Source organism: Diplotaxodon limnothrissa, linkage group LG18, assembly GCF_057381915.1.
Source record: "Diplotaxodon limnothrissa isolate DT_005_m linkage group LG18, D_limnothrissa_male_GT1.1, whole genome shotgun sequence".
Classification (NCBI taxonomy): domain Eukaryota; kingdom Metazoa; phylum Chordata; class Actinopteri; order Cichliformes; family Cichlidae; genus Diplotaxodon; species Diplotaxodon limnothrissa.
This window is the reverse complement of record NC_140613.1, coordinates 33,799,723-33,826,201: the sequence shown is the minus strand read 5'-3', so window position 1 is coordinate 33,826,201 and position 26,479 is coordinate 33,799,723. Positions and strand designations below refer to the sequence as shown.

At 39.7% G+C, this 26,479-nt stretch overlaps 1 protein-coding gene across 2 annotated transcripts in view; it reads left to right on the top strand.

Annotated features, from left to right (window-relative positions):
* Positions 1–26,479, top strand: part of phf14 (PHD finger protein 14) — a 145,612-nt gene that overhangs the window by 6,390 nt on the left and 112,743 nt on the right. For both annotated transcript variants that reach the window (XM_085378074.1, XM_085378075.1), the window contains exons 4-11: positions 2,091–2,223; positions 11,715–11,874; positions 12,628–12,739; positions 13,742–13,879; positions 17,244–17,390; positions 18,260–18,530; positions 20,810–20,916; positions 24,128–24,223. In XM_085378074.1, coding sequence (XP_085234200.1) covers positions 2,091–2,223; positions 11,715–11,874; positions 12,628–12,739; positions 13,742–13,879; positions 17,244–17,390; positions 18,260–18,530; positions 20,810–20,916; positions 24,128–24,223 — 1,164 coding nt within the window. The remainder of the gene's footprint in view (positions 1–2,090; positions 2,224–11,714; positions 11,875–12,627; positions 12,740–13,741; positions 13,880–17,243; positions 17,391–18,259; positions 18,531–20,809; positions 20,917–24,127; positions 24,224–26,479) is intronic.

Here is a 26,479-nt window from a genome sequence, read left to right as displayed (position 1 = left end):
GGTAGCCAAAAAGCCACCAAAGGTAGATGTAATGATGCAATGTCAACGCTGTCTCCGGGTCTAAAACAGGAGGAGTGACACCATCTGTTGTCAGGCCCGTGATGTGCTACCCTGTCTTGGTGTGGACAGAAACTATTTTTTTGAGTGGCAAAAATCATTTGTGTGGCATCATTTTGTGGCACCTGTTTTGTAAATAGTTTTAAATGGTTGTGGAAAAAAACCAAACAACAACCCAAAAAAAACCTAAAGCATGGCAGCATTTCTAGGTAAATATTATGTATAACTTTATTGTTTGCAAAATTTGTGCTTAAGTTTTAAAAATTTACAATTTATATGTCAAGTTAGGAAAATAATTTGTGTTGTGGTTTTTATTAGTCTAAAATCGAACTACTCAGATTTTACGATTGGTTTTGTTTTTATGTGAGTTTAGGTCAATTGTGTTCATACAGTTTGTCAAAATAAAGAAAATAACTGTAAATTCAGACATGGTTGTGCTGAAAAGCATAATACCCGTGTTTAAAGGTGAAATAAAAAGATAAAGTCAAAAATGGCCAACTACACCCGGAGCTCAGAGGATTAATGTGGAGATGGAGCCCACCTACACACACACCACAAAGAGCAAAGAGGCAGAGTCATTATGAAACGCTGAGCTCAGGTTGAGTGAAGGAAAACACAGTTCTAGCATCCAAAACATTCCTTTACTGGGTAAAAAAAAACAAACCCAAAAAGAGTGGGAGGCGTTGAACAAAACACCCGATCAACAAACTCTGACATGAGGAAAAAGCGAACAAATCATTAAAAATATTGGCCTATCAACACAATTTAAAACTATTGCAACATCTTGTTTTTAGCAACACAAAAGCTTTGCATCAAAGTACAGGGCAAACTAGGATGCTGATACTGTATGCTGGCCTCTTTTCATTGCAGTCACATGCAGACAAACATGTACAAAAGCTCATAACCATGAACACACCAAATCTCAGAGTAGAGCCGCTGCTCCTCCACATCGAAAGGAGCCAGCTGAGGTGGTTCGGGCATCTGACAAGGATTCCTCCTGGGTGCCTCCTGGGTGAGGTGTTCCGGGCATGTCCCACTGGGAGGAGGCCCTGGGGCAGACCCAGGACATGCTGGAGAGATATTATATCTCTCGGCTGGCCTGGAAAAGCCTTGGTGTTCCCCCAGATAAGCTGGAGGAGGTGGCTGGGGAGAGGGAGGTCTGGGCTTCTCTGCTTAGGCTGCTGCCCCCGAAACCCGGCCCCGGATAAAACAGAAGAAGATGGATGGATGGAGGTTGAACTCTTGTTAATAACAACATGTAATTTTTATTGTTCATTTATTAAAATTCCTTTTACATTCAATTCAATTTTATTTATACAGCCCTAAATCACAATAACAGTCACCTCAAGGCGCTTTATATTGTAAGGTAGACCTTACAATAATACAGAGAAAAACCCAACAATCATATGACCCCCTATGATCAAGCACTTTGGTGACAGCAGGAAGGAAAAACTCCCTTTTAACAGGAAGAAACCTCCGGCAGAACCTTCCTGAGCCTGAGAGAAGGAAGGCAGGATAAAGACATGCTGTAGAGGAGAGCCAGAGATTAATAACAAGTGTGCTTTAATGAAGAGAGGTCTATTAACACATATTGAGTGAGAAAGGTGACTGAAAAAGAAAATACTAAATGCATCATGGGAATCTGTTTTCTTCTTCTCTTATATGCTGGTTTAGTGTTTTATCTATTAAGAATAGAAACTCTTTTCAGGAGTGTTGTTAACGCCTGCTCCAAAATCAGAGATAATCTAAAATAAAATAACTATTTTTTAATATCTGTAATATCTAAGAGCTTAATACCATAAGTTTGTTTTAGCTTATTTGCAGCTGAACTAAATTTAAGGCAGCTGGCTTTTACATTGGCACCTTTGCTTGGTGCTCCATAATACCAAAGTATAACACGAGTCATAGAATGCCTGCAATCCAATGAGAGGTTTTGATGTCATCATAGTAAATTCAAGAGAATCAACTTCAACCGTTTCCATGAATGTCAGTCATTGGGTTTGTGACTCTGACTCTGCTCCCTGATTCCCCAGGGTGCTTTGCTGGATCGGTCCCAGACCTGGAGCACACAACACATTCTCATCTGCTGCGTTTGTCTGGGAGACAACAGCGAGGATGCAGATGAAATAATTCAGTGTGACAACTGTGGGGTGACCGTCCATGAAGGTAAGGTAGAGTTATTTCAGTATAGTGGGCATGTGCATGCATGTATGTAGGACGGTGGTGTGGTGGTTAGCACTGCTGCCTCACAGCAAGAAGTTCAAATTCACCATCTGACCAAGGTCTTTCTGTTTGGAATTTGCATGTTCTCTTTGTGTTTGCATGGGTTCTGTCCAGGTACTCCGGTTTCCTCCTACAATCCAAAGACATGCAGTTAGTGGGGTTAGGTTAATTGGTAAGCTAGGTAGCTATATACTCTTTAAATACTCTTTAGCGTCACCAGGTATAATCGTAGTAGTAAAAAATAATAATGTTAATGAGCTATGAAAGACTTCCTGTAGCAGTTTTTAGGGCAGAAGAGATGAATAAGGCAGTTGGTGGATAGAGAGATGAATGCTTTCTCTATTAGCCTTCTTCCACTACTACAGACTCGCCTCTGTTTTAGTTGTTTTCCATAACAGTCAAGTATAGGGATGGGTATCGTTTAGGTTTTATCCAATACCGGTGCCAAACCGGTACTTTTGAAACGGTGCCGATGCTCGAACCGATGCTTAAAAAGTGGAGAACACAAACTTTGTCCAAAAACCTCTTATGTTTTTATTTTTAGAAGTCTCTTTTTTTTCTGCAAAATGATAACCAAGTTAGCCTTTTCTGTTGATACAACATACCTCCTTTGGTTGGAACCGGTGCTTAAACAATGGCAAACACAAATTCTGTCCAAAAACCTCTCATGTTTAGCTGTTTTTTGTTTTTGTTTTTTTTTTTCTGTAAAAAGATAACAATGTTAGCCTTTTCTGCAGCTGTAGGGCATATATGGTATCACTCTATCGAACAAGAAGAAAGCCGCATGTAACTATGACGGTGTTTGCTAGTTCACCATACATGCATTAATTTAATAACGTGGTTAGCCTACTCAACGTAAATTACAAACGAACAACATTAAGCTACTCACGCAGAGAAGAACGGCTGCTGCTGCATCATCATCCTCATCATTTCTGCTACACTGGCAGGGCTAGGGGCCAGGACTCTCCTCTTTGGGTTCTTGGTGGGATGTTGCTAACTCCAGGTCCGATAACAGGCGCCACACCCTCAGTAGATGTGCTCGGTGTGAGGTCTTGCAGCAAGCTATCAAATACGGTGCATTTCTCGGCTTTTAAAAAAGCGCTATGCGTCGCCAGGTGTTTTATCAGATTCAAGGTGTTACCTCCTTTGCACAGCATCAGCTTAAAGCACTTGTTGCAGGCTGCTGAGTTTGCATCTTTTGGTGTGAAGTACAGCCAGACTTTTAACCGCTTCGCCTTGGGCATTTTTAATCTGTAGCTCTGCTCTAAAAGAACGTACGTACCTGGGCCCGCCTACTATCCTTGGAAAGGTAAAATAATTGGCTAGAATCCAAAGTGTATGACATCTCAGAAAAAAAAAAGCACAGAAATAAAGCACCGAAATGTGCGCTGCTGGCACCGGATACCGGTACCCATCCCTAGTCAAGTACCACCTAATGTGCGCAAAGCCAGTATAGCAACGCAGGCCGGAGTAGATACTTGATTATCCATATACGCTCATCGGCTACTTCATAAGTTACACCTTACTAGTACCAAATTTAGAACTTGTTTGGCTTTCAGAATGTAGAATGTATATTCTTTTCTTTTCTTTCTTTTTTTTTTTTTTTTAGAAAAAGAAAATTTGTATCAAAAATATTTTAAATAAAAGTTCATTTTCAAAAAACCAGGATGAGATTGAGACTAAGGCTTTGAAGTCTTCCTGGCAGTCTGCTGTGACCTCTAGCATCAGCAAGACATTTTCACCCAGAGAGCTTCTGATCAGTGGATATTTTCTCTTTTTAGGAACATGCTCTGTAAACCAAAGAGATGGTTGTAAGAAAATCCCAGTATTTCAGCTGTTTTACTCAGACCAACACCTCTGGGACCAGCAACCATTCAAAGTAAACTTAAATAACCATTCTTCCCAATTAACATCAGTATGTCCCATTGCTAGGTTTGCTTAGTCTACCAGCATATTGTCAATAGCAAGGATGAACTTCCAAGGGTCTTGTGCTCACCTCAGTGTTGTGAAGCCCAACAGTAGGCTGTAATGGAGTAAACTGATATATAACCACTTGACTTTAATACCATTTAACCATATTCTGTTCAGTGAATGTCAACCTACAAAGAAAGAAGACTGCTGCTCCTACATAATTCTGCTTCATTTAAATAATTTTTGGTCATCAGGCCTATTGAGTCAAGGTCTTTCTGATCACAAACGTTTCCATTACAAAATCCTGTTTTTACCCATTCTTCCTGTGCCAAAATGATGACTGTATTTAGATAAGAAAAGTCTGGTTTTAGTCGGCCTGTCAACACAATTTAAAAAAACAGGTATCTAGTTTGAAGTCTACACTTTCACTACACATTGAAATGGGGAGATTGCAAGGGCGCAATGCTGCAATATCATGTTTAATAGGTCATTTGATACCGATGCTACTCTGATGAGTATGCGAGTTAAAGCCCTTGTTATAGGAAGCAAATGCTTGTCTCCTCTGCTGCTTTGCTTTGTATACACAGTCATAATAAAAAGGAAGTACATCTTCTGTTCAGTTCAGTTTTGCATGGCAGGATATACCAGGTGTTAAAATGAGGTAAATACAATCTGAGATAAGCAACGGTACATGGGATATTACATCATGTCAATGTTTATAAAAAAAAAACATAAGCCAATCAGTGCCAAAATAGGTGAGCAGTGCATGATAAACTAAGTACTCCCTGTGATTCAGTAGCTTGTAGGACCACCTTTAGCAGCAACAATTTGACATAATTGTTTCCTGTATGACTTAAACACTTTCTCGCATTGTTATGGAGGAATCATAGTAAATCAAGTAAATGTATTACTGAAGGTGCTACTGACATGGTAAATGGACTGATTCTTATATAGTGTTTTTTACTCTCCTGGAGCACTCAAAGCACTTTAATGATATGACATTCTCACCAAATGTTGGTAACAACCCATGCAATCCACACATGCAAAGAAATCAATATACAAAGTCCATAAATGATGTGTAATAATGAGAAATGACACAGGGACAAACCTTTAGAAATGTAGTTAGTTCGACAACTGGGGATGTGTTCAATACTGATTTGCTTTTTACTGTAATGGTTATTTGAGAAATAGCAGTGTAGGGATGTATTTATTTATGTAAATACGATCTGGTAACATTTAAAAAACCCTATTCAGGCATCTATCTGCTCTTTGATCTTGTATCGTTGTTGTATTATTGAATCTTGAACTGTAACAAAGGACAAGGAGGGAGTAAACTTCTGTCCAGCTTCTTCAGCTGAGTGAGTGCAACCGCTTGGAAGCAAAATCAATGACTTAGTGAGTCATCTCTTTTGAATTGGAGTTCTCGGAGAAATACACAATTAAGGGTGGCCATGCATACACTCTCATTCAATTATTTCCCCTCTTGTTGTGCTTTAAAGGAAGATTTAAAGGGAGCAAGCAGAGCTCATTTTAAGATAAACGTGTAGTTATAAAGCTTTCAATGGTGCTATAAAGCATTTTTTTTACTTCTCTAAGTTGGTTTGTTAGTCTTGGGCACTCACATGTACACAGGTTATTTGATCCATTATCCTGGCAATGACATGCCTGCTGGATTTAAAAAGTGCAACTTTTGTTGTCAGGACAGTCACTCAAATGGGCTGAATTAACCCTTAACCTTGAAACACCAAAAACCTTTGAGGTAAAAGCAAGACCTGTTCTACCATCTTGGACAGTCACACTCTTTAACAACACAAACACAGAGTAGTGAAGGATAAGAAAAGTGCTGATCGCCAATTCTCCATAGGCATAGGCAGACACAAGATATTAAGAGCTGGTCTTAAATTTATCTTGTTCATATTCCTGGTTGATATTTTCCTTCTCTGGGACATGTTTAATCTCCAAAAAAGGACACAGAAGGGAAGCTTAAGTGGTTTGCAATAGAGGTTGATAAAGAAGAGGACATGGCAGCCCTTGCAGCCAGTTCTTATCGTCATCTGGAAGGACAGATATGGTGTTCATCTTTCCAGACTGTTAAAATATTGAACTTAATTGTAGAAAGAAGTTGGGCGTTTCAAATACTTGTGATTGCTTGCAGTCACACAATTTCTGATTCCAAAATACTGTTTATCTCATTTGAAAAGTCTTTTCCTAAATATTGTTTATTTTTATGGCTCTAATAAAGATGTTGTATCATTTCTTCACAAAGTCTAATCTTCGCATCTGTTACATTAACAATCTGCTAAGCTCAGAACTCAAAATGGGTGATGACTGTTGCTGTACTGAACCCCATAATAGATCGATCTGCCGTTTCTCCTAATAACATGGTGTCACTGTACGTTTAAAACAGTACATGGAAGTGTGTGGTCTTTGCGATAATTGAAGGTTGCACCATCCAGATCATCAAGAATAAGTCTTAGGTTGGGCTTAGACTTGGGGAGAAGCAACCTGTCTCTGAGTAGACTCCTTTGATTATTTATGACCACATGCGGAGGATGTTCAGGAAGTTATAAAAAAAATACATACATTTCACAATACATGTGAAAACGAGTTTATATTTTATTCTGTAACCTTGTACACTTTCTTTTGATGTATTTTGTGTTTGTGGAACATAAACAAAGCATTTTTTTCATAAAATGTCAATATAGTTGAGCAGTTCTCTCGGTGGTTCAGTCAACTCTACCTTTTTTTTTTTCCTGCAAAGTCCATTTCTGACAGGGATAATCTTCCTTCAGGGATTATGAAGCTATCTTGTAGTCATCACTTTTTGTCAGCTTAGCTCATATTAGCCAGTAACCCATGGCTAAACGGTCTGAGCTTTGTATCTCAGTTCAAAAGGAACACCAAAGATTTGTGGCACGGTTCAACTATACATCATTTAAACCAGCACGGTGGTTGTTCACAAACCCCAGTTTCAGAGCTCAATAAGTAAAGACGAACTGCCTAGATGATCCTTTTTTTAAGCCTCCTGCCCTTGGTACATCTTGTGGGGGCAAAATTGAGGTAGAATACATAATATTGGTGCTAAGGGGTAACAATAGATTGTGAAAACAGATTGTCCTATTCTTTAAAAAGGAAAAGCTGCAGTTGTGCCTTAATTGCACGAGTGAGTTGATTCCACGGAAAAACCAGAGGCCTGTTTTAAAATTTCAGACTAGAGCCCCAGCAGCCTCTGAAGAGCAGATTTCAGAATTAGTGATTCACCATGGCACACAGCAAATGGTCTCTCAATCAGAAAAGGACGCGCGCCCACCAAACAGTGTAGAGCTGAATAAACAACTCTGTCTACCCCAGTATTTGCTTTTTATGGGCTGTCTGACTCCCCAGTGTGGCATGCAGAACACTAAGTTTTTGATTTTTGAGTCTTTCCCATTGCTCAAAAAGCCCAAAGGCTGCTTGACTGAATTAGGAGCTGGAGTGTTATCTCCCTGACAGAGGGAGAGTGCTGATTGCTGTTCTCATTGGTAGTAAAGCGCACGTATGCCTGGTGTAATAGCAGCCATAGAAACCACATCAGCCAAGTAATTGTTTAGGCAGCCTCAGAAAATTAAGAGGACAATATTAAAATGTGTTTGCTTGGCTTCATCCAGCTTCTAAGTTTTTTCTCCTGCAATGTTAGTTTGCTGGGTGATTTTAATATACATCCAGACACTGTCACTAATACTCTTATGAGAGATTATTCATCATCTGTTAATAGCGTTGGCCTGCAACAATTTATTGATTTTCAGTCTCACTCTAAGGGCCGTATTCTTGATATTATGTGATGTATGCAGTGTTACTCCTCAGAACCGTATAGCATCTAATCTTTCCATATCTGGCCACAAGCTGGTATCTTTTGATGTCCGTTTAATATTATCTAAGTCAAACTCTTTTCGCTCTATCATATCGCAATATTAAAAACATTGACATAACTGCCTTCTCCTGTAGAACTGACAGACAATTTATCTACTCCTGATAAACTGGTGTCTTACTACAATAATGGACTACACAGTCTACTCAGTACTTTCCATTGAAAACTTGGACTGTCTATTTCATTCACTCTGCTCCTTGGTATACTCTGGATTTATGCAAACTTAAAACTAAAGATTGCTTGGAATGGCTTTGCACAAAGACTGGTCTTGCTGTCCATATGCATCGTCAACACGTGGAATTATAAGGATGCTCTGTCTGCAGTCAAATATGAATATTATGCAGTACTAATGAGGTCTGGTGAAGGAAATACAAGGACTCTCTACATTAAATCACCTGACAATTTTCCACCTCAGGTTTACTGCACTGAGCACTAGAACATTTTTATAGCCTTTTTCAGTACTAAGGTTAGTAACATCTGTCAGCAGCTGGCTCTAGATAATTCCACATATGGCACACTGTATGATTTTAAAGAAATCTAAACCTTCTACGTGTTGCCTTGACCCACCTCTGACTGGCAACATCCTGTTTATCCTCTCTCTCTCTCCTTTAATAACTGAGGTTATTCACTCTTCCCTGATCCCTGGGTTTTTTCCTCTACCTCTTAAAACAGCTGAGATAAATCTAACACTTCAGAAACCCGGTGAACCTCAATAAGTACAGTTCAATTGCAAATTCACCTTTTCTTTCAAAAGTTCTTGAAAAAAATGTTGTTGTACACCTTAATAACAGTCATTCGTTTGAACAATTTCAGTCTGGTGTTCTGCCACTTCACACTACAGATGAAGTCCAGGACAAAATCACAAATGATCCACTAATGGCAACTGACTTTGGGCTGTTAGCCATGCTTTCTCTATGATCTGAGCTCTGCCTTTGATACAGTGTCTCATGATATTCTTTTAAAGAGATCAGAATCGGTTGACATCATTGGCACTTGCCTGATTTTAAACCATATCTCTCAGGTTGTAATTGGCAAGTACAGTTAAAAAAAAATAAAATCAGATTACAAGCTTGCCTGTTGTCAGTAATGTTCCCCAGGCCCTAAAATCAGAACTGTTGCTAAATATCTACTGTCAGTTTGATTTATTTTTAATTTTTTAAGAGAGCGAAAACCTTTGCCATTGATGAATTCTTCCCCTTGCCACGCAGGATAAAATCCTTTTTGAGGAGCGTGGAACTCCTTAGATAGTTCCCTTCCAGTATGTAGTGAGCACCATATTGGATAGTAAATATTCAATTCAATTTGTGGTCCATAGTGGGTTGCAAAAAGAAGGCTAAATCCTCTGGGTTTCTTGCTGTGAAATCTACTGTGTGATGCAGGGTCTTCTAATCTTCTGCACACTTCGACAAAACCCTGAGGAAGTAACGACTAATCATTATCTGCAAAGGGTCTTATAGTCCCCTTCTTCTCTCTGCCTTTCCAGTACGACATGGCTATCACCTGATGTTGGCATCCAATTACTCGATGTAACTCCAATCATTTGATTTTGAGTCACACCTTGTTGTTCTCTTGTTGCGCTCTCTCTCCTTATCTCTGTATCAAAAGTTACTTCATTACTGTCGTCACACTTAGTTAGCATAGTTCACTTCAGTTTACATAATTTCAATGTGTTTTGTTTTTTTTGTTTTTTTAATTTCGATTATACCCTATATGCAGTTCCCTGCATTAGCAGGCTAAGATCTACCATTGACATTTTTATAACAAAGGAGATCTTTTAGCTGCTGTCCACTTATACAAATGTGCACGGGAGGTGAATGTGTGAGGATTGGAGGAGTATAGATGAAGTGGACATGAGAGCATACAACAGAATAAAGCAACTTGTGGCATGTTGGATGACAACATTGGAAGTTCCCAGGAAGCAGGAGCACCTTTTGCATCTTCTTCTCATTTTGTTGGTTGTGGGTAGCTCTGGGTTGTTTCCCCTGATTGTGCCAACCAGAGCCAGTTATCATCTGAGGTAGGGCTGTGCGATATGACAAAAATCTCATATCCCAGTATAAGACATTAATCGTCCTGACAACGATATAAATCACAAAAATGTAATATTTTTCTGTAAATTCTGTGAATCTCGGGCAACTTGACTTGCGTGAAGTTTTTCCAGCTGGTGTAACCAATGCATGAAACTATACATTTTTAGTCATAAGTTGTGACGGCCACCATTTTCTTTCAAAGTTTGAGTCTAAGGTTAACTTTTAAGCACCCGATGGCTCTTTTTTCTCATCTGTAAACTCTCTGCATACTCTTTCACGTGATTCAGTTTATTTTGAAAAGTCTCAACAGGATCTTGAGCTTTATTGTGAAAGGTTTACATGGAAAACAAACAAGCGGACAGCAGAGCCAAGTGATGGTTTTACCGTCATTGTTGCTAACGATAACATGTAAAAACAGGCGCTTGTCCGTCAGTAGTGTGGTTATTTTAAATATAAGAGAAAGAGAGAACTTTAAGAAATTAATATAGCCACTACAGTGACCATCAAAACGATGAAAAAATATTGCTGTAAACTGTTTATTTTACGACACCACAAAACAAACGATAGTGTAATAGGAAACAATAGACGTTTTTATATCGTCATTCAATATATATCATTATATGGAACAGCCCTAATCTGAGGAGCTGCTCTGCCAAAGTGAAGCAAGTAAAGACGTTGTCAGTGTGTCCTTGGAGCTCCTCTGTTAGTTGGCATGTGAACCCGTTTCCCTTTTTTACATTGTTTACATTTGTGTCTTAATAAAGGCAAAAGGCATAGAGATATGTCACATGGGCAGTGTTTGGTGTAAGGTGTTTTAGAGTTATACATTACTTTAATCAAAGGAGCTTGTTCTGTAATGCAGTAGTGTACTGCACTTGCTCCACTTGCGCTGACTTCAGCTCATTGCAGAGGAGGAAAATAGCCAAGCTAGCTTTTGAGGACATTACTTTTATTTTTTGCTGTGGGAAGCGTCAGGAATGTGACGGTAAAGTGCATACTGAGCCTGTCATTTAAAAAAAAAAAAAAAAAAAATCAGAATTGAATCTACAAGGATGTGCAAAAACAGAATGCTAACATAAAGGAAATAGATAATCTCAGTATGATGTGAAAACTGACTGTATGCAAAGCCCAGCCAGGGACTGATTTTTCATCAGGAAACAAAAGCAGTGATTAGCAGTCACGTTGTAACCTTAATTTCTGCTTGTGGTAATTTCCACAGTAGAATCACTGAAGTGATAGCTGTGAGCTGCTATTTGGACTAGTCCACAGTTTCACCTTTGCTGTCTTTGTGTTGGTTCTCTCAAAGAAACATATTTTGTGCCCTGATTAGGTTAGGAATTTGTGCTAGAGTAAATGTGTAGCCTAAGGTTTATATTATTAAATGCTAATGATGTGTCAGTGGATCTCAGACCATGTTACAGAGTAATGCAAAATTATCTTTTTTTTTTTTTTTTTACTCCTAACCTCTAACCTCTATGGCACAGCTTCGCATCTACCACATGTGTTGCACGCTGTGGCTCACAGGAGCAGTTTTCATTTGAATGGGATGACTGTTCAGTAAGGTTAATACTGGTCTTTGCTTCCAGGGTGTTACGGTGTGGACGGCGAGAGTGACTCGATTATGAGCTCGGCCTCTGAGAATTCAACAGAGCCTTGGTTCTGTGATGCCTGCAAGAATGGAGTGACTCCCAGCTGTGAGCTATGCCCAAACCAGGATGGCATCTTCAAAGAGACGGATGCTGGGAGGTGGGATACAGTGGCACAATGACCTGGTGGTCAGTTGCCATTTAGAAGATACAGCAAGTGGAACATGTTCAGAAACAAATAACAGCTAATGATCTGTGCTATTCAAAATGCTGCAGGGATCCAAAGACTGTCTGAACTGTGTTATATATTCAGTGCTGAGGAGAAAAGCAGGTTTGATTAAGAAGGAAAATATAACTGTTGGAGGAATGGAGGGAGGAGAAAAGAGAGGAAGAAAAAGAGTGAGAGAAAAGACTGTGTTATGTGAAGCGTGGAGACTTCAGCCACGTTATCGCTGATAGTGCTCCTCAGCCAGGCTGCACACGAATTTACTACTTCAGTAGAGCATGAAAAACACAGCAAATTAAACTGTGAAGCGGTTGCTTGCTAGAGATGGATATCTTTATATTGGACTTTGGATTCTCTTGCCTAAAGTCCACATTTGAAACTGTCTCACACCAAACTGTAGCATGAGTCTGGGCCTACATAAATCTATGAGTCAATTTCTTTTTGAGTATCTGAGAAACTAGTTTCATGATATTAAGTGTCTTATTGTCTACACAAATTCTCTACATTAAATGCAAAAATAAACCATAGCCATGATTTATCAGTTCACAGCTTTTTGTGAAATCAGCATCCAGGAGTCGAAATGTTTAAAATGCTACTTGATTCTGAGCCATTTCCAATTCTGGATTTTTCTACCATTCTTTGTACCATTTGTTCACCAATTTTGCTTTTATTCTTTGATGTTTTCAGGTGGGTGCATGTGGTTTGTGCCCTTTATGTTCCTGGAGTGGCATTTGGAGACATTGATAAGTTGCGACCAGTAACACTCACAGAGATGAATTATTCAAAATATGGGGCCAAGGCAAGTTCTCTTTTTGCTCACTGATGAAGATGAATTTCAATGTAAATGGTGTTTATCGGCCATGAGGCCAATCCGTGCAAAGACTGGGGTCGTACCATTAGTGAAAGGAGGAGGGGGGCAGGCGTTCGGAAGACAGCAAGTGTAGTGGTACAGGCAGTTACACGGCGAGACCTGCAAGCCAGATTTAAACGCAAGCTTGTCGGGGGAAAAATGAAGAAATGGGCGAAAATATAAAATGAGCAGCATCTGGCTGCATTTCAATGATATTAGTGAATTTCTAAAATTAGGAGGTGGCTAAAGTGAAGCCCAATTTTATTTTCATTGAGGAGAAAAAAAAGAAAAATTGGACAGTCTTTGTAATGAGCTGCCAGAACTTTTTCTGTAATCTTGCATCATGCTGACGAATTTTTTTGTCACAGCATCTTTTTCTTTATGATGTAGAAAAAGTTAAATTTGTAACTTCTTTACATTGACAGAAAGGAGAGTTTCACTGGTCCCGCCCACTTATGATCAGAGAGGGCTGAGTTTGACGCCCATAAACTAGAGGCTGTATTCAGACATTTTTCTCGCAGCAAAACTGATTAAACACCGGAGATGCTCTACTTACAGTAATCATTATGATCAGTAATGGGTCACAATTTAAAAGTGGCACGTTCCACCCCTAAAGTTGCTGAAGTTACCTGTTGAGAAGGCACTTAGTGGGGGCAAAGTTCCAAGGAACAAGTTTGAGAAATTCGGCTTTAGAGCTTTTCAGCTAAAGTTTCGTCAGTCTGAACTGATGTATAAGCGAGGTAATTGTGCTAAATACAAGCGTTAAGGTGAGGCTGATTTATCATGTAAAACCTGAAAGCAGCTTAAGTAGAAATTCACATGGAAGCGTCAGAATTTCAGTAGATAATCCAAAATATCTGTCAAAATGAAAACCGGTTAACAGTGAAACAGTTGCATACTGGCATTTTTGAAAAATGAAAAAATGTTATGTGTTATTTTTGTTATGAGCAGGAGTGCAGTTTCTGTGAGGATGCCCGTTTTGCCAGGACTGGTGTGTGTATCAGCTGTGATGCAGGAATGTGTCGATCCTACTTCCACGTCACCTGTGCACAGAGGGAGGGGCTTCTGTCTGAGGCTGCAGCGGAGGAGGTAGGGCGACCTTGTTGGCAGCTTAACGAAACCAGCATTATTAGTGAACGTTCTTCCCTCAGAGAAATGAAGAGTCCATGAATATGCAGATATTTTCCATTTAAATACTTGGGTGGTTGATTGGTAACAGTTGATTCTTGATATGTCATTTACACCGTACAAATACGTTTATTAATTTAGCTTCAGTGGTTGTCATGTCAGAAGTGTTAAAAGGATGTTTTAAATTCAATAATATATTAGTCTGCTCAGCAAAGAATTATGACTTTTTGTGTAATGACTATTGGCTGTGCAGCTCTTAAAACAAACCAACAAACAAAAAACTAGGAAGTGAACTTGATGCTATAAATTTGTCAGCTCAATAACAGTCACCTGTTAAACAAAGCGGTGTTAGCTGTTGAAACTGTAAGCAGCATATGTGTAGTGACTGGCAGAACAAAAAACAACTGTTTGGTCTTGGGTTTGCACAACCTATGCCTGTTGCTGCAAAAACTATCATAACTAAACCAAAATGTCACTAAAAAGTGAAAAAATAAAATAAAGTTTCCTTGATTCCTGGAGGTCTCTAAACTGAACCTCTTGCCCTGTGTTTGAACCATCCATCTGGGGCTGCAACGATTCAGCCTTCGATGCTTCGTTTAACACACGGCTCTGCAGCGTGCAGATGTGTTAAACTATGTAAACGCAAGTGCTTCACCCACATTTGCGAAATCTGCAATACAAACATATTTAGGAGCAGTGCATGAATAAAAAGTTTGACAACATTAAGCCCGCACAGCCTGCAGTTTTCTTTTGTTTTGTTTTTTTAAACAAAAACATTAATAACACAACAGCAGCAGTGATGATGACTCTGGCAGTTTAACATGGAGCTGGAGTCTGTTTACACGCAGCAAAGAGGAGGAGCCATTACAGAGATGTGAGCTCAGGTTGAATGAAAGAAAAATGTGTTTCCAGCATCCTCCCTGTGATCACCATTTAAACCTTTACTGGGACAAAAGTGAGCAGGAGTCCTTGATCAAAGCACCTGATTAACGAACGCTGATGTGAAGAAAAGCAAATTTTGAATTTTGAATTCATTTATTTATTTAAAAGGGAGGGCAGCATGGTGGCACGGTGGTTAGCACTGTTGCCGCACAGCAAGAAGAATTCCACCATCAGGCCGGGGTCTTTCTGTGTGGAGTTTGCATGTTCTCCCCGTGTTTGCGTGGGTTCTCTCCGGGTACTCCGGCTTCCTCCCACCGTCCAAAGACATGCAGCTTGTGGGGATAGGTTAATTGGATAATTCAAATTGTCACTAGGTGTGAATGTGCGAATGAATGTGAGTGTGAATGGTTGTCTGTCCCTGTGTGTTAGCCCTGCGACAGACTGGCGACCTGTCCAGGGTGTACCCCGCCTCTCGCCCTATGACAGCTGGGATAGGCTCCAGCGCCCCCCGCAACCCTGAAAAGGATAAGCGGAAGCGAATGGATGGATGGATATTTAAAAGGGACAGTGCAGTTAAACATAGTTCAAGTGCAAGACATGAGACTGATGTACTGCACATAGGTTTATAGCTACTGCTAATTTTCAACAATTGTCCCTTGTTGGGCTAACAATCTAAATAAATACATATTACAATAAAACATACATTTTCATAAAACCAAATTACATCATAAATACAATTACAATTGAGAGACAATTTAAAATAAAATTAAAATCATCAGATAAAATGACTACAACTTTGGTTCCCCTTTAACCACACTTTAGATCCTTTACATTGAAGGTTAATGTCTGTAATGTTGTAGCTGCTCCATCCACCGCTGTTTGTTTTACACAGAGAAAAATCTACAGTAAGCCTCCAGAAGTTTATTTATTAAAATATGCAGATGAACTGTTAACTTGGTCTGAGACCGTGTTTAAATTATACAGCTTGCTGACCGTCCTATTTTACACAAAGATACCTTCCAACAGTTTTTCAGATTGAAAGTGAAATAATATAATATATTATGTTTAAATAAATAAGATTAATGTTTAAAAGTAAAAATACAAGTTTTCTTCACAAGTCCATGAAAATGGTTGGACACTGAATTAATACTAATATCATGTCTACTTTAAGTCATAACTTCTTGTTTTTAGCAGCACAAAGATTTTGCATCATATGCTCATACTCGCTTTTCTTCATTGGAGACGCCACATACTCCTCATACTCATACTTTAAATACTTACAAACACAAACTCACTCATTCACGTGGACACGCAGATCCACATGCAAAAAAAATAATCCACATGAACACACACTGTCTACTTCATCTAGTAGATAAAACGCTGTCAGAACCCCTATTAATGCCTTCCAAAAAGAAAGAGTAAAGGTAAAAGTTGTGGCATAGTTATGGCATAGTCTAAATTGCATATATATGCAATTTAAACTATGCCATAATAAACGATAATATATCTTCTTTTTTTTGACTTTGCCTGTACTTGAGATTATTTATATATTAGTCATGTATACAGTAGGGATGGGAATTGATCAGAACTTGGCGACTAAGGATTTCGTAGTTTTTGCAGTTGAACTTTAGAACATTACAATTTCTCAAATAGAAACCAATGAGCAGTTTATTCTGAAATACCTGTGATTTTTGTGAATGCTTATTATTGCTCATTTCTTGTTCAATTAATCCATGGAATAATTGAAAGATTACTCGATTACTAAAGAAATCGATACCTGCAGCCCCACATCCATGACGATCTTGTACCCTTGAGGACTTTTCTGCTCTTACCACAGTGCCACCAATTTTATTTATTTATTTTTTTACCACACTTGGTACCTTTATGAAAAAAACCCAAATAATTTATCTTATGAATATTACTATAATAATACCAATAGACCAATTTTAACCAATACATGAAGTGAGAGAAGCGGTAAAATCAAGCCGAGAAAGAATCCACTAATTTTATTTTATTTTTCCTCACCTCCTTTACACAGCTTCTGTCAATAAAGCATCTACCACTTGGAGAAATCAAACTAGCGAGTGACAGATTTGATTGATAACGACTATTAATGAAGTTCTTTTGGAATATTGTCACTGCAGTCCACCAAGCAAAACAAATAAAATTCATATAACACAAGTATTTGGAAAGATGCCTGTTCACTGCAGCAGCCTAATCCAGTTAATCAGCTACAAATCCTCCACTACAACAGACTGCACACAGATGACTGTAGGAAGTCAGCAGCTGCAAAGCACTGCTTCTGCCTCAGCTGGATTTTTCACTTTAGTGAGTGGCAGGTTCTGAAAGTTCAACGTGGTAAAAGCTTTACAGGCTATTAATACCTGTTTTCCCACCAGTTATCTTAACTGTTAATTCCCATGAGTGCTCTTTATTTCCTCAGGATATCGCGGACCCATTTTTTGCATACTGCAAACAGCATGCAGACCGCTTTGACAGAAAGTGGAAAAGGAAGAATTACCTGGCCTTACAGTCTTATTGTAAAGTCTCTCTGCAGGAGAGAGAGAGACAGCTTACTCCCGAAGCTCAGGTAAGGATTGTTTGACCCATCCCATCTATACTAAAAACATGCACTATGTTTAGTCTAAATGACAAAGGACAGTTTGGATGGGTGAGATAAATTGTGTATTTTCGAAATAATATTTTACCCTAAAACAAGTTTAAGAAATGCTACAGTTTTCCTGTAACTGTTAATAAACCTGCACACAAAAGGAATAGGTTTGGGACAGAGGGAGGCGATCCCCACACAGCAGCATCACGTTGAGCTGACACGGATAGTTTAGCACCTGACTCCAAGAAAATGTAGAAATCACTCTGCTCATTGCTATTGCCCTTACTTTTCAGTTCTTTGGTCTGTACTTTGAGGTGGCCCTTGATCGAACTTATATTAGATCACAGTTTTGTATTTGTTGTAGGTGGTCTAAATGTGACTGCATAGTTATATCAGATTGACAGGCACACTAAAAGTCCCAGTTAACAAAATTTAGGCACTATAAGCAAGTGTGAGGGACAGCATGTGAAATTTTCATTGTCCCCAAATGTAAATACAATTGCACATATACAGTGCTTAGCATGAGGAGCACAAACTCCCAGGCATAGTCATAAAGAACTGTCTTTAACCAGAACACTGAGCAAGCAGAGCACTGCATGTATGTCACATCCACACTGTAAGAAGCACCCTGTGTTAGTACTTTCGTAGTCTCTTTCCTCCTTCAAGATGACTGTGCAAATGGGCAAAAAACGATGGGCTGAACTGGTTTCCACAATTCAGTGTTTCCTAACAGCGTGTTGTGTGAAATTCTTTTGAAAGTAGATGCTACTTATATATACTAAAAGTAGAACAGAGCACAATATATCCTGTTTCTAATAGCAAAGTGGTTGTATGTGTCCCACCTGCAGGCCCGAATCACTACTCGCTTGCAGCAGTACAGGGCAAAAGCTGAGCTGTCCAGAAACACTCGTCCTCAGGCATGGGTACCCCGGGAAAAACTGCCAAGACCTCTGACCTCTAGTGCCTCAGCTATCAGAAAGTTGATGAGGAAGGCTGAACTGATGGGCATCAGCACTGACATTTTCCCTGTGGACACATCTGATACCAGTGCCAGCATGGATGGACGCAGGAAACACAAGCAGCCTGCTCTCACAGCAGACTTTGTCAACTACTACTTGGGTGAGGAAACTGTGTCATCTCTGCTCTACGCTGTTCTGTTGCTTTGTGTCAAGTGTTAATTATTATGCTGCTATTTCACTTTACCAGCTAAAGTAGGTGGGTCTCTGAGAACAGTGAGAAAATGTTTCGCAGCAATTCTTTTAGAAGCTCCTTGTTTGTTGTGAGTGAAATTGATACTAAAGAAGAAAACACTGAGATTAGAAAACTGCAAAGCACTGCAGTGCAGTTTAGGAGAAATTTGAAAGTTTCTTGATGTCATGAGCAGAAAGGTGTGCCGTTTGCGTGTATTCACTATACCTGCATGAGTTTACTCGAGTTACTCAGATGTTCTCCAAAAGTCCTAAGACATGCATATTAAGTTAGATAGTGATTGTGTGTCTGCAGTGCATGGATTTAACACTGTTACAGTGGCTTGCAAAAAGTATTCAGCCCCCTTGAACTTTTCCACATTTTGTCACATTACAGCCACAAACATGAATCAATTTTATTGGAATTCCAGGTGAAAGACCAACACAAAGTGGTGCACACGTGAGAAGTTGAATGAAAATCAAACATGATTCCAAACATTTTTTGCAAATAAATAACTGAAAAGTGGGGTGTGTGTAATTATTCAGCCCCCTGAATCAATACTTTGTAGAACCAGCTTTAGCTGCAATTCCAGCTGCCAGTCTTTTAGGGTCTGTCTCTACCAGCGTTGCACATCTACAGACTGAAATTCTTCTTTGTAGAACAGCTCCAGCTCAGTCAGATTAGATGGACAGCGTTTGTGAACAGCAGTTTTCAGATCTTGCCACAGATTCTCGATTGGATTTAGATCTGGACTTCGACTGGGCCATTCTAACACATGGATGTGTTTTGTTTTAAACCATTTCATTGTTGCCCTGGCCCCTGGCTCAAAAGACTTGAGACTGGGGCGGAGGTTCACCTTCCAGCAGGACAACGACCCTTATGTTTAGGGTCGTTGTCCTGCTGGAAGGTGAACCTCCGCCCCAGTCTCAAGTCTTTTCCAGAAGAGGTTTTCTTCCACGATTGCCCTGTATGTGGCTCCATCCATCTTCCCATCAACTCTGACCAGCTTCCCTGTCCCTGCTGAAGAGAAGCACCCCCAGAGCATGATGCTGCCACCACCATATTTGACAGTGGGGATGGTGTTTTCAGAGTGATGTGCAGTGTTAGTTTTCCGCCACACATAGCGTTTTGCATTTTGGCCAAGAAGTTCCATTTTGGTCTCATCTGAGCAGAGCAGCTTCTTCCACATGTTTGCTGTGTCCCCCACATGGCTTGTGGCAAACTGCAAACGGGACTTCTTATGGTTTTCTGTTAACAATGGCTTTCTTTTTGCCACTCTTCCATAAAGGCCAACTTTGTGCAGTGCACGACTAATAGTTGTCCTATGGACAGATTCCCCCACCTGAGCTGTAGATCTCTGCAGCTCGTCCAGAGTCACCATGGGCCTCTGGGCTGCATTTCTGATCAGCACTCTCCTCGTTCGGCCTGTGAGTTTAGGTGGACGGCCTTGTCTTGGTAGGTTTACAGTTGTGCCATACTCCTTCCATTTCTGAATGATGGCTTGAACAGTGCTCCGTGGGATGTTCAAGGCTTGGGAAATCTTTGTGTAGCCTAAGCCTGCTTTAAATTTCTCAATAACTTTATCCCTGACCTGTCTGGTGTGTTCTTTAGACTTCATGGTGTTGTTGCTCCCAATGTTCTCTTAGACAACCTCTGAGGCCGTCACAGAGCAGCTGACATTAGATTACACACAGGTGCACTCTGTTTAGTCATTAGCACTCATCAGGCAATGTCTATGGGCAACTGACTGCACTCAGACCAAAGCGGGCTGAATAATTACGCACACCCCACTTTGCAGTTATTTATTTGTAAAAAATGTTTGGAATCATGTCTGATTTTCGTTCCACTTCTCACGTGTACACCACTTTGTGTTGGTCTTTCACGTGGAATTCCAATAAAATTGATTCATGTTTGTGGCTGTAATGTGACAAAATGTGGTAAAGTTCAAGGGGGCTGAATACTTTTGCAAGCCACTGTATGTATCGTTAAATGTGGTAGCGATGGTGTTATTGCTTTTATGTAGTCAGCCTACATTGAAAAAGCAGCAGTTGTACTAGATTTATATTTTCCTTCTCCACCATTCTTCCGTTATCCTTTAGAACCTAATGTAGCATCATTTGCCAACATTGCCTCTTCTGCTCCTTTAACTTCATTAATCACTTTTTGTATCCCCCTTTTCTTCCTTTTTAAAAAAAAAAAAAACTACTCAGAGCGGAACATGAGAATGATCCAGATCCAGGATAACATTTCAGAGCAGAAAAACCTTAAAGATAAGCTGGAGAATGAACAAGAAAAACTACACGTCGAGTATAACAAGGTGAGTGACACAGTTCAAACACAATTGCTATATTTAAAAATTAGTTTTAATTATACGCTAGTTTCAAAAAGAAATCCTTTAGTGCAAAAACAACAGAAAAGTTTTACTGCTACTTTTATCTGCAGCAGTGACCTGATATACGTGCCCATGTCTTAATGTTGCTTGCAGCATATTTGACAGACAGTAAGGTCTGTTTTAGACAATGAACTGTTCATTTTCTTTTCCGTACTAATATGTCTTCTCATCATTCTGGTACAAGTTAATGTTCTTAGTTATTTCCAGGCAAACTGTAATCTGTACTTCTGTTTTTGAGTGCCATCAGTAGTGTGCAACTTCTTGCAAAATCTCAATTACAGACTGAATTATGGGATAGATGGATGAAGTTTATTGGTCACACAAGGAAATTATGAAATCTATAAATATATACAGATTGATCATATTGAATATTGAACTTGTCCTAAATGACGCTAAATGCTTTAGCATCTCTTTGGACCTCATTTTAAGATTCCAGTAACCAACTGCCAAACACAAGTTTAACATTTTGAACAATCTTCCGTTCTTTTGTCTGTCGTTGCATAATGACAGAACAGGTTGAGGTTAACTAACCAGTTACTTTTGAGCTTCTGAAATTGAGGGACTTTGCATAAAAAAGGCTGTGATTCGTTAACACTTAATGTAGTACTGTAGTAAAATGTCGAATTTCTATACTCCACTCACATGTTGACTGATTGTAAAATCCTCAGTGGAAGTTTGAATCTGGGATGGATACACCGATGTACATGGAATGATGGTGGAGTGATTTGATCTGATTTCAAGTTTAGAAAGAACAAAGCTTTAGTCAACAGCTGACATTGCTGTTCATATTGACAGCTCACATGGGCCCATTTCATTAATATATGCAGGTTTTCTCATGGAGAAAGTGATGTTGTTGTGGTAGCAAAAAACTGAATATACTGAATAGTGTCCAAGCAACACACCAAAAAAGGTACATCTTTCCAAAAGGTTTGCTTGAAGGAAACATTAAAATGAATGTGGTGAAAAAAATGTAGTGATATTATCAAAGCAGGTGGTTAAGCGTTTTCAGTCTTCTTTCTTTTTTTTAACCCCTCAGCTGTAAAAACTGTACTGAAAATCTCATTGAATTTCAGTGACCTTCACCTCAAGGTCAGATGTCGTTTCTGAAAATCTTGTGAGTGTGATATTGCAGGAAGGAATTCACCTAGGATTCACATTCGTGCTATTTTAGCGCATCTACTAAAAATCTCAGTCGAGTTTAAATCAAGGTCAGAGATTATCTGACGTTTTCTAAAAATAAATCTTGTGAATACGATAACTCAAAAATTAAGGCACCCAGCTTATTTATGCCGACTACTAGGAGGCTGAGGGGAGTCAACAGTGGATACCAGTATTTGTAAACTTGAACTTCAGTTGTACAAATCTTTCAACACATTTTAAACCATTTTAATGGATTTTAAAGCTTTGTTGTGCCATGAGAGAAGGTTGAATTTAGGAGTTCTCTGTGTGCAGCCTTCATGTTTCTCTTCAGACATATGACCTCTGCAGTAAGCCTGCCACTCCGTCTGTCAGCATGAGGAAGGGAATACAATGGCAAAGTAGAAGTCAGAGTTAATGTTGCATTCAGTCTTCTGCCATGCATGTTAAGCGTTATTAATGGAGTGTGTATTGCTAATTGCACTGCCTGAGTTGCTGTCAGATGGCTTGGGCTTTGGAGAAAATACCATTACAAGTTAAGCTTTGACTAATGGACACTAGTGGAGAACAGTACAGTGTTAACCTGGACAAAGGGGTTACCAGTTGCAAATCATATGCAGTGATAGTATGAAACAGTTTCAGTTGTTTATATTTGAGTGCAAAATTGATGTTCACGTGCCACAGAACGTTAGCATGGCCGTTGTGCACATATCACAAAAGGTCTGGCTAACAGCTCTTCAGGAAACACCTCCTTGGGGAAGAAATTCAATTGTATGCTTGTCAAACTGTTATCGTTCACTTTTTACATAATGGGAACATGTGAGCTACTGGACTTCTTTAAGTTTTGTGAAGACATTTTACTTTTCATTCAAGAGACCTCTTCAGTTCCTAGGTATTTAAACCATAGAGGGGGTTGTCTCTTAAGAACATTGCTTAGCATGGTGTATTAAGCTCCTGGCCAAACTTGTAAATGGCCTGGATAACATGAAAGGATGCACAGGACAACTCTTTCTTGCCCTTTTACTCCCAGTCACATGTATGGCAGTACCTAATTAGTTTCTAGGAGTCTGTGAAGGTTCTCAGTCATCCAGGTCATCGTAGTCAAAGGAGCTTGCAAAGAAAAGTGTGCGAATCATTCGCATGATAAGGTGGGGCCAGGTTTCACAATGAACTCACACGAAACTCTGGCTGATTGGGACCCACACCCAGTTTCACACCTTGGCTCAGGCGATTAGAGGATCATCAGGGGGTCCTTTTGTCCCTCTGTGGGGGGAAACTCCCACTAGGTTTATATCTGGGACTCTCCACCATTTGACCTTAGAACTGAAGAAGCTTCTTGGATGAGAGGTGAAACGTCTTCAAGCAACTTAAAGAAGTCCAGACGCTTTTCTTTGCAAGCTCCTTTGACTAGTTTCTAGGAGAATTGTTTAGTTAGGTTGATAACCTTTAAAATGAAAAAAACCAATCAAAATGATCATTACTCTTTAGGTTACTGATGGATGGAAGATCAAATGTTTTACATTCCCTAGTTTGAGATGAATAAGAGACAAGTTGGTCTGTTTTTGAAATTTGAAAAAATTGAATTTGACCTTAGTTAGGTTAGCCTCGTACCACAACCTGTTCTTTTTATGTGCGCCTTTTCTATACTGTGCCTTCCTCCTGTTTGTATATAGCTCTCATGTTTTTATGTTTCTCAAGTTTGTTAAATATTCCTGCTGTCGTACTATTTATATTTTCTACCTGAACAGTTGGAGTGAAGCAATTTCGTTGTACATGTACAGTGACAATAAAAAAGGATTCTATTCCTGACCCAGCTAACACACAGGTTGAGACCGATGTTTATATTGTTGTTTCATCCTTGTGAATGGTAAATGCTTATGGATTCAACTTTTTTCCTCTTACTCAAAACAGTTATTCTTTAGGTTTATTAGAAAGGGAAAAAAATTATCACATGTTATATGATCAGGGCCACAGTTTGTTTCCATTTGTCTCCCTCCAGCTCTGTGAGTTTCTGGAGGAACTGCTGAATGCAAATGGAAAGCTGCGAAGTGAAGGCCAAGCCACGTGGAGTCTGCTCGGCGGCATCCTGGGCCAGGTACGTTTGTTCAACCATTGTTTTTTTTCCAACACATGTATTAGCTGTTGTTTAAACAAAGTCTCAGGAAGCATCTTGTTAATGATTTACTCTTTTGATTGAAGTATTGATTTAGGTGAATGGGTTATCCATATCATACTTTTATTCAAAGTCATCTGAGCCTGTAATAATAAGTTGTTTTGATTTCATTTGAATTAAAAACAAGAACATGAAACAATTTCTTAACCCATAAAAATGAGCTTTAACAATATAGCACAATACAAAACAATACTTAGGCTCTGAAAGACTATGGAGTTTTTTTTTCTTTTCAATGTGGCAGTTGTGTCTTAATTGTGGGTAAGTGTCCAAAAACCTCAGACTGTCAGCATATTTTTTTTCAGGGTCATGCCAACCAATCGGATAGCTCACTAAAGCTTTCTCCTTCCTGAGTGATATCCAGCTTTACATACAAGAGTAGAAGTTTTCATTTATTATCCTTTATTTATCCAAGTAAAAATTCTCATTGAAATTAAAATCTCTTTTCCAAGGGAGACCTGGGAGAAAGGTGCAACAAATACAACACATAACAATATAACAAGTAAAAAACCAAATATAAGTGAATAATATGCAATAGCAGATTGTTTTTAATGTTGCTCTTGAAACAATCACTTGCTCCTTTGTCTTGCTCGTTTAAAATGGACTTGAACTTGAATAATTATTTCTGACAATTCAGTTCCTTATGATTACTGTATTTTTCGCACCACAAGGCGCACCGGACTATAAGGCGCATTAAGCGAAGCAAAACAGTCAGATAAGTCAAACTATACTCAACTCATTCTTCTTGGTTCCTCTAATTCTGTACCCTTGATTCATTAACCCTTCAAGAACTACCATAGAACCAAGTCCGCCAGAGCTTATCTTTACATTTTTAATCAAATCAAATCACTTTTATTGTCACATCACATGTGCAGGTACATTGGTACAGCACATGTGAGTGAAATTCTTGTGTGCGAGCTTCACAAGCAACAGAGTTGTGCAAAATACAATAATGTAAACAAGCAAAATACAAGAATGGCTGCATCTGAAACTAATAAATATATGTACAATATATAATAGTATATGCATTTCTGGATGTGTATACTAAATATTTTTCTACGTGTGTGTGTGTGTGTGTACACATATTTTACAAATTAAATAGAGTAAACAATAAATAAAATATATAAAAATATACAGAGTGAGACATGTGCAAAACAAGTGGCATTACTGTACAGTATGGAGTGCATAATGTTAAAGTTCCAGTAGTGAAGCTGAGGTGTCTATGACGTGTTCAGCAGTCTGATGGCCTGATGGAAGAAGCTGTCTCTCAGTCTGCTGGTACGGGACCGGATGCTGCAGAACCTCCTTCCTGATGGAAGTAGTCTGAACAGTTTATGGCTGGGGTGACTGGAGTCCTTGATGATCCTCCCCGCTTTCCTCAGGCACCGCTTCCTGTAGATGTCTTGGAGGGAGGGAAGCTCACCTCCAATTATCCGTTCAGAGCACCGCACTACTCGCTGGAGAGCTTTGCAGTTGTAGGCGGTGCTGTTGCCATACCAGGTGGTGATGCATCCAGTGAGGATGCTCTCAATGGCACAGTGATAGAAGGTCCTGAGGATGCGGGGGCTCATGCCGAATCTTTTCAGTCTCCTGAGAAAGAAGAGGCGCTGCTGCGCCTTCTTCACTGTTTTGTTTGTGTGTACTGACCACGTAAGATCCTCAGCCAGATGTACACCAAGGAACCGGAAGCTGCTCACTCTCTCCACAGCAGCGCCGTTGATGGTGATGGGGGTGTGTACTTCTCTGCACCTCCGGAAGTCCACTATCAACTCCTTTGTCTTTGCGACGTTGAGGGTGAGATGGTTGTCTTGACACCAGTGGGTCAGGGTGCTGACCTCCTCCCTGTAAGCCGTCTCATCACCGTTGGTGATAAGACCCACCACTGTAGTGTCGTCCGCAAACTTCACAATGATGTTGGAGTTGTTAGTGGCTGTGCAGTCGTAGGTGTAGAGTGAGTACAGGAGAGGGCTCAGTACACACCCCTGTGGAGCACCAGTGTTCAGTGTGATGGGGGATGAGGTGATGCTGCCCAGTCTGACCACCTGGCGTCTGTCAGACAGGAAGCTAAGGATCCAGCTGCAGAGGGAGCTGCTCAGTCCTAGATCCTGCAGTTTCCTGTCCAGCTTCGAGGGAACGATGGTATTGAATGCTGAGCTGTAATCTACAAACAGCATTCTCACA